This window comes from Pangasianodon hypophthalmus, chromosome 8, assembly GCF_027358585.1.
Source record: "Pangasianodon hypophthalmus isolate fPanHyp1 chromosome 8, fPanHyp1.pri, whole genome shotgun sequence".
Taxonomy (NCBI): Eukaryota; Metazoa; Chordata; class Actinopteri; order Siluriformes; family Pangasiidae; genus Pangasianodon; species Pangasianodon hypophthalmus.
The window spans coordinates 10598434-10610154 of record NC_069717.1 but is presented as its reverse complement, the minus strand read 5'-3'; the positions used below and the strand labels follow the sequence as shown (position 1 = coordinate 10610154).

Here is an 11721-nt window from a genome sequence, read left to right as displayed (position 1 = left end):
AGCAGACTAGAGAGTAGCGTTAACAACAAGCTAGCTGGTTAACGTTACTGATAAGTCTAACATTGAGGATTGCCTTCTCAAAACAGTGATTAATATGGTCAGTGTTATAGATTTAAACAAGTACTGTGTCTGTATGTTCATTGATCTAAAACAAATACTGCTTTAAACTAATTTAAAAGTAGAAAAGGGGCACGTTACACCTTTCACAGTGTACACGGCCATGCTGATAATTTAACATCACTCCTAAACAGGGAAGAAACTGGTAGTTGAGAAGACTACCAGGCTTTTACTGGTTGCACTCTCACCTCGAGTGCAGCATTACAATGGCATTTAATAGGAGTAAAATTTCAATAGTTTCAAACATAAGAGATAAAGGTCAGCTTTCTCTGTTACTGCCTTGAAACCAAAAAAGCAAGAGCTTCTTTTTGCACTGACAATTTTCCACCAAAATTCAATGTCACATTAACGAGAAATCCATCATAGAAGTAGTGTACACAACAAACTCCAAGTTCCAGAATGCAAAGCAGCTATACAACACGGCTGGCTGAGTTACAGCAGACACACGGCTCTGCTAGTTAATTAATAGATAGATAGCAACAAAAGCAAGTGAAGTGGTTGGAGTGCAGGTGATCGTAAGGTGACTGTCATTAGAATGTGTCCATAAGAAAGTGGTGAAATGTGAAAAATGCTGTGTTATTGCCCAGTTAACACATAGTGGATGACTTATGAGCAATGATCTATGAGATGACGAGCACAATGGTGTTGAATGTAGCATTAGCATGAAAGTTAAGGCGTTTGAGTGTACAGATGCAGAGGTGAAACAGCTGGACAGAATAAAGGACTAAAGCGCTGCTGCATTGTGCTCTCTTTAGTTAGAGATGAAGTACAGACTAAATCCCACTGGCACCACAATCAGCGGGCATGAATGGCATTGTCGATGTCGATGACATGTTTAAACTAAAAAAGTCACCTAAGAATTTCACTAAAATGAAATCTTGTACACCACTGAAGATTGGTTGAAGATTAATTATAAAGAACAACATGAAATCAGGGTAGGGTTTTCCTTGAATGTACTGTAGAATAAAATTGCATTAGGTTTGCTTGTTTAGTGCACTATGAAAGGAATACACCGAAAGCCTGGCTTTGAATGTTATCTTTATGAACCCAATTAAAAATGTGAAACGGAACATTTTAAAACCATAATTACATGTACAGTAGCCAATTACTGGACCCTCATGTGTCTGTGACAAATAAATAAACAAGTATTTTGGTTCAACTTAATATTGAAAGAAATCATTTCCTTATTGTGGTATCTTGCCATTTCTTCATATACAATGAACACATGCTAGTTTTCATGTATGTAAAACATTTGCAAATGACTGATGCAATATTTGAATCTCAGAATCAGGAAATGACAAGTAACCACATCTAACACATGTTTTAAGGCTAAGGTTACACACCATGAATGACACAAAGCACCAACAGGGTTTTAATATAGACATTCTAGAAAAGGACAAACTAAATAAAATGATAATTATGAAGCATCATGTAAAAACCCATTCTTAGTAAACTATACCACTCTTAGCTACCAGGTCAAATGCACAAGAAAACTGCATCAGATTTTCTTTATCTCAATGTAAAACTATGTGCTTTCCAAAACATATACACCTTTTCATTTTTTAAGATTACTTATGAACCCATTTACCATAATTTAGAACCCCCCCCCCAATCATTTTGCTAAATCTCAGTATTATGCAGCGTTTCTTTTTTTCATTACTGCCTGAAAAGAAACCAAGAAATTACTGACAAAAGTCTGAGGCACATAAACACATGCGTGGTACATCAACCCTGTTAGTTAGTTATCTACATAATGTAAAATCATTAACATAGTGCAAGCTGTAGAGGTGTATGATACAAAGGTTGGACAGATCAGATTTTCAGGACTAAACAATCAAGCGCTTGGAAAAATATTTCACAGCATGATTGAGGTCAGCTGAATTTCAGCCTTCACTGATGGGGAAAAATGAATCACATATACATTTCATTGATGAAAGTAATAGCAAGCTAAAAATCTATGTATTTTGGAAATTCCAGAAATGAGGTGCACTGTGATTGACTCAGATGACGAGGTGCTATTTGGTGCTCTTCCGTGCATGAACGAGGTATCCTTTGGCTTTGATGATGCCTCGGCTCTTGACAATGATGGAGTAGCGCAAGACCCACTCGAGCCGCCAGTCTGCCACGTGCAGGTCCTTGCAGCTCTCCTGCATGGCCTCCTGAAAGCCTGCTGAACTGAGAAGCTCTACACACAGCCAGGAACAACCTTAGTTAGTGTTATGTAAGATACAGGACACTAAAGGCATAGTGAAATTGTTAGGAGGTTTAAAACTGTTTCTAGTAGGGATGCATTGATACAATTATTTTTTTCAGACCAAGTACGTTTTTGGTACTCATCGATACTGATGCTGATATTGATACTTAAATCAGTAACCTATTTATTATTTATTATTAAGGACATCACAGAACATTTTATTGAGCTCTTTTTTATGATTTATATAGTGGCTATATTATATAGTGGCACACATGGTGATGCACCAAGACACTTTGATTTTAAATGAATTGCATTAGCTGGCTACATTAGTTTTCTTGGATCCAGTAAGGTTGCGGTGGAGAAGAGTGCGTTTTTTAGTTTCGCTTCAGAAAAACACTTCTGTACAGCTGTAAATAAAATACGTTCTTGTTTCCATTGCATTAGAATCCCTCATTGTCAATAACCGTTAGTGGCTGATCGTCAAGAGCAATATACTAAGTAAGGGTTGTTATTTTCACTCTCCTAGCGCTATCTGTAGACATTTTATCTCTCCAAGCTGGCATTTATTGCAGCATTGGTTTCTCCTGTGTGCTGCTAGCTGTGAACTCCTCGAGTTTTATCAGTGTGCTTGTAGGAAGATGATGTAGTACCTCGTCTTGAGGTTTCTGAGGTCTGCTTTGTTAGATTGCCATTATTGATCCTGAATTATTTCTAGATCACTCTCATTTCATGTCATCTGTTCAGTAGCGTGACAACATACACTAGACTTATGTCACATAGTATCACCTGGTTTGTGACTGTTATCACAGCATTTTTATGAGTACAACTACGAAACCAATACGGTATCGATGCATCCCTACTTTCTAATATTGCTGTTCAGAGTAGTGGATGTCTTAAGGAACTTAAGACAGGCATTTCTAAGAAGACTGCAATAAAAGCACAGCCTTGTATGTGTAGAGATTAAAATTTTCTTCCACAACCTGCCAAAGCAAGCCGTACCATTATGTCCAATCTTAAAACACACATTGTTATCTAGGCCACGTCCTATTATAAGCAGCAGAAAAGGGAGGCAGGAAATGGGTGCTACCTTTGGAGTCATTGTGTGTCAGCAGCTGGATGTCGAACTCTTTAGCGAATGCAGTGAGATCAGGAGGCATCACGCAACAGGAAGCCAGATTTACCTGGTTACTGCTCGGTTTAACCTGAACCACAGCACAGGAAACATGCATACACAAACTTAGACTTAACATTATACATAAAATGGCACCAGTGAGGAGAAAAAATCCTTGTGAAGGGCCGACAGGATAGTTAAAGACAGAAGCTGACATTCCCTCAAGTAAGAAGGCATCCTGATGCACTGATTTTTTACTTTTAAAGGAGAGATCCACCCTGAGCGACTTCCACATTAACCTTTATAATTAACGTGATCTTCCAGTGGCATCAGGGATTTATTTTTTTAATGAAATTCTGAGTTGACTTTTTTAAATTTTAAAATTCTTTCATTAACATGTTGGTCTTGAGGAAACATTTAGTTTCCAAAATTACCCACAATGCTATTTGACTACCTGCTAATAGTGGTGCCAGTGGAATTTCAATTTTATTTATATAGCACTTTTAACAATGGACATTGTCACAAAGCAGCTTTACCGAAATATATAAATTCCGAATATAATTTTTTAAATTTAGAAATTGACCCCTCAATTTATTCTTTGAATTTAGTCTTTCTCTCTATCTAAAGAGAGTGATGCAGCAGTGCTTTTGTCCTTTACTCTGTCCAGCTCTGTCACTTCCTCATCTGTACATTCTGCTCAAACAGATAATGTCCCAAAGCTTCAAGTTTCATGCTAATATCTCCATCATCTCATAGATTGCTAACTAGATGAGCCAAATCTCTGCTGTAAATCAGAACAACAGCCTTGTATAGCTGCATTGCATTCCGGAATTTGAGTCCAACGTTGCCGTCTTCACATGTTTATACTTGACTATGTTGGATTTCTCATCAATATGACACTAGCTGGGAAATGGTGAGTGATAAAAGAAGCTCTTTTGTTTTTAGGAACTAGCAGCGAAACCTGACCATGAATTTTTTCCCCCGTTGAAAATGTTCTCCTATTAAATCTCCAATGAATGTTCCTCTGTGACATGAGCATGGCACACAACTGCAAACTTCTCACAGGAATAACAAAAATACAGCAAAAAGCTTGTGGACACTTGACCACGACACCCAAATGTGGGTCTTCCTCAAATTCTTGCCACAAAGTCTGAAGCACACAATTTCACAGGATGTCTTTGTATGCTGTATCATTACAGTTTCTCTTCACTGGAACTAAGGGGTCTAGCTAAAATATTCAGTGTTTCATGGTGAATTTTTCCTTTAAAAAATTACACAATGCATTTGTATGCTCTCCAATTCCAAGAATAGAAGATGAAATGGTTTGATCTTTTGAACTCATTTGCAATACAAAGCATCTACAAAAAAAAAAAAACAGTACAAAATTGCTGAGTTGGATTTTCAGTTCCTATCTGCTGACCACTGTGTCTCAGATGACTATGCACATCTATTTTCTAAAACGTGTACAATGGTAGGACATCAAAAACTACATATTACACTGTTTTATGGTGCAGCAGGGTTCAGTTAGAGCTTTCTAGCCTATACAGATTGGGTGTAGCTTATAATTTTAGACATGCCTGTCTCATATCTGTTCACTGTATATAAACTCTATATCCATGCAGAACTGGACAGTCTGCAATGCACTTCGTATGTTGTTATGCAACTGTGTAAATGCTTATGACTTACTACAGTATGTCATTAACCTCTTGAAAGCTTCAAACCAAGCTGTGCCATGACAACTGCTGTAGTCTCTCTCTACCCCCTTCAATTGTGACATTATAGCAGTGGTTTCCATGCCTGGCACTGGAGTACACCGACGCTACGCGGTTTACTTTTTCCTGCACTAACACATCCACCTGAATTCCAGAAGGGAGTTCATTAGGGGTCAGAAGGGAGTTCAACTCATTAGCAAGATCAGGTGTGCAGAAAAATAAGTATACAAGACAGGGTATTCTACAGGGTACTGACAGCTATCCTCAGTAGAAATGTAGTATTTTCAATAGCACTGACATTGCGGTTATGTAGCTTGGAGACGTATTGAAATAGCACTGAAAACCAAATCTAAAAACGTGAGGGCAAAATTGTCTGTTTGTGTATCCTATAGCAAGAGGAAAACTATCCTCCATGTATTTCATCCCATAAAAGTGGGTTTAAAAAAGATTTAGAGCATAGTGCAGGGGTATCCCAAATAACCACCATGACCACCCTAGGTTTTTTTTTTTTTGAATTCCAGATTTATAATTTAGGACTTGTAAATTCATATACAGTAAATGTTTTGGCATGTTTTGGCGTGTTTTCTTGACTTCTGTTGTTCAACTAAGACAGAGTCACTCAGTTGTGTCAGGAAAACTAGTGAAGGTAAATGGACAGGGAATTTCTTTTATTTATTGTTGTAACTCCTATGCTAGTGCAGCTTGTCAGAATAGAGACAAACACTAAAACAGCATGTGCACTCACTGTAAATGTGGCTTATTTTGACTGCGCCTTGACAGTAACATTTCAAAATAGTAGCTCACAAAGTCCATATCTGGAGCAATATTCATAATGTTAATCAGTAAACTAAACGAAATAAAAAAAAAAAGAAGGGATTCTTCTCTCAGAACCTGTCGGTAAATCAGCCAACCCCACATCGGGTCGCCACCACTGATGTACCACTAACTCCTGGTGAGTCATTAGCAGAGAAGCTTTACTTTGGGTTGGAGTCACATTTTCCCATATGAGCATATCTCTGTGTATACTAGTTCAATAGCAGCTAGCTAAAACTAATGCAATTTTAAAACATGTTTTAAGTGTAAAATAAATAAATAAATAAATAAATAGTACAGAAGAGCCTAAACAACAAAAAGTATTAAAAAAGAAGATATAATAAATATAAATAAAAAAATAAAAAAGAAGAGCCTAAAAAGCCTAAAATTTAGAACTAGGTAAAATGGAATCTAAGACATTTTAATGCTTCATTCATGCTGTGATTTGTCTGAAAATGTCTGAAGATATTTTCAGGACCCATAGACACCCCGACTTCAGGACCAGGGTTGGAAACCACTGCATCAATGACAGCTGGCCATGATATTAGATAGGAGAGCTAAAATATAATAACTATCAATAGCTCACCAATTAAACTACACTGCCTGTCCAAAAAAAAAGTCGCACAATCTAATATTTTGTTGCACTGCATTTAGCTTTGATTACGGCACGCATTCATCCTGGCATTGTTTCAACAACCTTATGCAACTTCACAACATTTATTTCCATCCAGAGTTGCATTAATTTTTGGCTGAGATCTTGCATTGAGGACAGGAGAGTCGGACCACTCCGTAAAGTCTTCTCCAGCACATCCCAAAGACTTTCAATGGGGTTAAGGTCAGGACTGGTGGCCAATTCATGTGTGAAAATGATTCCTCATGCTCCTTGAACGACTCTTTCACAAGTTAAGCCTGATGAATCTTAGCATTTTCATCCTGGAATATGCCTGTGCTGTCAGGGAAGAAAAAGTCCATTGACAGGATAACCTGGTCATTCAGTACATTCAGGTGCTCAGCTGACTTTTTATTGCCGCACAATGAGGCTGAGCCTCGACCTGACCAGCTGATGCAACCCCAGATCATAACATTCCCTCCAGAGGCTTGTACAGTAGGCACTATGCATGACGGGTGAATCACTTCATGCATTTCCCTTCTTACCCTGACACGCCCATTGCTTTGGAATAGGGTAAATCTGATTTTATCAGACCACATTACCTTTTTCCATTGCTCCACAGTCCAGTCTTTATGCTCCAGAGCAAACTGAAGTCATTTTTTCTGATTAGCCTCACTAACAAATGGCTTTCTTGTGGCCACACAGCTGTTTAGTCCAAAATCCTGTAAGTTCTCATTACATTGTGCATGTGGAAATGCTCTTACTTTCACTATTAAACATAGCCATGAGTTCTCCTGTAGATTTTTTTTTACGATGTGACATCACCAAGCGTTTTAAAGATCTCCGATCACGATCATTCAAGATTTTTTTCCGACTAGGTTTCTTCTGTAAAGCTGACGGTTCACCACTATCCTTCCAGGCTTTAATAATGCGTTGGACATTTCATAACCCAGTTCCAGTGATTTCAGCAATCTCCTTAGTTGTTTTCTTTGCTTGATGCAGGCCAACAATTTTCCCCTTCAGTAACATCTTTTCCACAACCACGGGATACATAATCTGCCATGGTTGTTTAAGAAATGAGAAGCTACACACTGCATCAGTTAAGGTTAAAAGAATTGTTACCAGCTGAAACATATTAATCACTGCAGTAATGATCCAATCATAGGCTCTTAAGTATTTGCTTATTTAAACCCAAACAGCGACCTTTTTTTTGGCCAGGCAGTGTATTAGGGTTGACCAATGCATTCTAACATGAGGTTTCACTGATGGCATAATAAGAATGTTGTGAAGTAAAATATTACAGGATTCAAGGAGGCTGTGACACAACTGTCAGTATTTTATATACCAGACCCCTAAATGTTCTCTCTCTTACCTGTGCCCAGTTGTACAGCTCCTCTAGCTGAGTCTTGTCCAGGTCTGAGGTGCCGATGGAAGCAGCTTTTTGGCTCTTAACGATTTTTTCCAGCTCGGCCCACAGTGGCTGCAGGTGAGCCAGAGTCAGAGTCTCACCCTCGGGCAGTGGAGGAGGAGCGATGATAACTGAATCCAGCTGAGACACACCTAACGACACACATGCTGTGCAACAGAGAGAAAGCAGCTATCATGTTTACTACTGCACTATGGAAATAAGCCAACTACTGGCACACACAGTGGCATTCAAACTATTTGTTTGCAATGCCACCATACATTGGGCAATTTTAGAAACAAATGTCACCTCGCCGTAACACTACATAAAATATGATAGATATATTTAGACACAAATCTTCACTGACAATAACTGATGTCAAACCAGTTGTCATATTTTCATAATGTCTTGGTCTAGTTTCAGTTGAATAAGATTTTCATCTTTTAAAACTTTCTATCATAATTTTCTGAAATTTCTGTTACTGAGGCAAACTCAGACTAAAATCAAAACTGTTGTGCTAACACTCTAGTGTATAGACAAATAGACACTTTGTGAAACACAATTTTTAGTAAATTTAATAAAATTTTATATTTTAAAATATAAAATAAAATGCTCTGAGTATAAAAGGTGTATATAGTTGAGGGCAAATGTTTGCACCCCCATTGTTTTTAAATGTTGGGGGAAAGTAAATGTTCCCTTGTTTTTACAATTTATCTCAAAAGTAGAATTACAAAATGTTAAAAATGAAAAACGGATGACTCCTACAACAAGACAATAATGTAAAACAAAGCGTAAAATCATCAGGTAAATATTTACGAAAGACGCTTTTTTTTGTGATAATGAAGGAAAATCTTTAAAACCTAACACACAAAATGTTGTGCTGCTTTAAATGAAATGTCTTTGTTTTCATTTTGTCCGAAGGGTGTGCAAACTTTTGCATTTGACTGTACTTTTTAAAATATATATATATATATATATATATATATATATATATATATATATATATATATATATATATATATATTTCAAAAGCCAGGCATGTTCAAGTTCATCTGAATAGTTATTGAAAGCATGACTCTGTGTTGAATACACCTGTGTAAACTTCTTGTTGAGAGAAGGTAAATGCCAAAAACAAAAACTGTGGCAAAAAGTGATAGTGAGCCATTTTATTTTTGTGTTACACGACTTTCTTAATTCCACAAGTGCATACAAAAACCTAACTTATGTCTAGTTTCTAAAAATTATTTGTAAATTGTGGAGCCATAGAAAAAAAAATTAAGAGTGGCTGTAGCAAGCACTTACCCAGGTCCACTGCATTTTTTATAGATGAGCAATCAGACTCAGTGAGAAACAGCTTGACTGAGGAGAGAGAGAAAGCAGCATGTGATGACAATGCACTACTGGAGCACAAACAACCTACAACTGCAATGTTTGTTCTTCCATAAAGCAAGCATAAAATGTTCTCACCAGACACCCTCAGTTCCTCTCTCTCCTCTGGTGTGATCAGTTCTGTATTCTGTGGGATAGTGCAGTCCAGAGTGCTGGGCAAATCCTGCTCAAGTCACACAAAAAAGAGGTTGAACAATATCAGTCCAAGTGCTCCGTAATTCCTCAATGCACTTATCTTATCTCAAATACTCAAGTGAATAATTAAACAAGACATTTTTGTGTTAAAAAAAAAAAGAGAAAATCTCATTTATGACCCCTTTCTTGCATGTGCAAACATGACATTGCATAAATAGCCTTAAAATGAGGAATGTCTCATCAAGTCTTGGCATTATGTAGGTTAAAACCATTACAATCTTTTTGTCAAGCACCCTAAGGCAGATCTGCTGAGCGCTGCATGATGGAGTCTGAGCAAATACACTCCATCCTCACATGATACACTGCTCAGTGCAGTTCAGTTCAGTGATCATTCATCAGTGCCAATACTGTGCTTCATAACTGACACTTAGTAGGCTGCCTAGTTAAGAAGTAAGCTTTAAGCATCATATCTTTTCAAGTTTCAGAATGTCTAACCAAGCTCTGCTTTTGTTTGCAATGACAAGCTTAACAAATCACTTTGACATGCAAAGAGAATGCAGATTAAGTCAAACAGCCCCCTACAAGCTACCCAACACAACCTGATTTTCAGGTCTACCACGCAGTATACTAGTGCTGTAACTCTCCCTTCATTATCTTTCAGTGTGTTTAGGGTTTATGTGTGTATAGTGCACTTACTCGTTGGGGTGTTTTGGGTAACGTCGCAAGCCACTCACTAAGTGTTCCTCTTATGCAATCTTGAAGCTGAGGATGAAATGATATAACACTGAGCAGGACTAAAGCTGCAATACCACATCCCCATACATACCACATGCCCAACTGAATAATTCTCTGCTTGTATGAGGACTAGTTAAATAAAAAAAAAGGCTGGTTAGTTTTGTTTTGGAAAATCTTTCTTACTTTAAAGGCATATGAGTAGGACAGCAAGAATCATTGGATACATTTGTTGGGGAGTCGAGTATTTCAGAAACTGCTGATTTCCTGGGATTTTCACACACAACACTTTCTATAGTTTACACAAAATGGTGCAAAAAACAAAAAACATCCAGTGAGCTGCAGTTCTATGGGTGAAAAGACATTTCTTCTGTCTTCATCTGTCCAGTTTAGGAGAGCCTGTGCCCACTGTAGCCTCAGAATCCTGTTCTCAACTGACAGCAGGCGACCCTGATGTGGTCTTCTGCTGTTGTATCCCGTCCGCCTCAAGGTTTGATGTGTTCTGAGATGCTTTTCAGCTCACCACGGTTGTAAAGACTGAGCTGCCTTCCTATCAGCTCCAACCAGTCTGGCTAGTCTCCTCTGATCTCTATCAACAAGAAGGCATTTCTGCCCACAAAACTTTTTTCTCTGGGGGACTAAGGAGATTAGGGAATCAACAGTTTCTGAAAAACTCAAACCAGCACCAACAATGAGTGTATAGTAAGTTAGCTAAGTTAATTACATATTTCCACATGCTAGAAATCACAGTGCATACACACGCAGAATGATCTCCAGTGGTTAATAATAATAAAAACAGTGTATAGGTGTTTATAATTGTACAGATATCATTTTACACAGAGCTGCTCTTCACATGGAGAAGACCTGACGATGCTGTCAAGCGTAGTGACGTCACCAGGGGAAACAAGCCTCTCCATAAACAAGCATGCTAGCGTGGAAATCACCACAACATAAGCTCCCACCGTGTACAACCCGAAACAGAAGTGGATTTACCCCGTTTACAATTGTTTAAACCGCATGAAGAGCAGTTTTTTACCTCCTCACTTGGCGAAGACGGACATTTATTCTTGAGCCGACAGCGGTTCACTAAGTTCCCTGTGTGCAGCTTCAGAGTCGTAGCGTGATCCAGAAACAACTTCGCGTTGGTACTGACCTCCATATTCAACAACCTACACTGACTATGTTAAAAAATACGGCCGTGAAAATGTCTTCAGACTATGAACAATGTCAGTGCAGCTCCACACAGTACGACTCCGTTGTTTGGTATGACTTTGCGTTTATGGTTAGCGTTGAGTTCATTCAGTGAGGATGAAAGCGTCAGTGAGCTTGCGGAGCGCACATGAAAAACCGGGGTGGATCAGGCAAGAACGCACCTGAAAAGCAGGAATGGATCAGTCCAGAGCCGACGGAAAAAACCCGGAATAGATCACAGCAAAAAGCAGCGAAAATGTAGGAATGGATCACAGCAGAAAGCAGCTGAAAATCAGGAATGGATCAGTCCAG

General features: G+C 38.3%; 1 protein-coding gene across 1 annotated transcript; it reads right to left on the bottom strand.

The window, feature by feature from the left end:
* Positions 1-1142: 1142 nt before the first annotated feature.
* gclm (glutamate-cysteine ligase, modifier subunit) lies at positions 1143-11652 on the bottom strand. Its single transcript, XM_026928700.3, has 7 exons — positions 11255-11652; positions 10183-10248; positions 9430-9514; positions 9265-9321; positions 7930-8132; positions 3399-3513; positions 1143-2302 (listed from the first exon to the last, which is right to left on the bottom strand). Exons 1-7 carry the CDS (start codon positions 11375-11377, stop codon positions 2133-2135), a joined length of 819 nt encoding a protein of 272 aa, XP_026784501.1. The 5' UTR covers positions 11378-11652; the 3' UTR covers positions 1143-2132.
* Positions 11653-11721: the final 69 nt, after the last annotated feature.

Bases quoted from the DNA above. Each gene is read 5' to 3' on its own strand.
- gclm (XM_026928700.3), bottom strand. From the start codon at position 11,377: ATGGAGGTCAGTACCAACGCGAAGTTGTTTCTGGATCACGCTACGACT. The intron at 9,515-10,182 runs GTAAGTGCACTA...TGACTTGAGCAG, and splicing joins TACCCAAAACACCCCAACGA to GATTTGCCCAGCACTCTGGA. The intron at 9,322-9,429 runs GTGAGAACATTT...CTCTCTCCTCAG, and splicing joins AGAGGAACTGAGGGTGTCTG to TCAAGCTGTTTCTCACTGAG.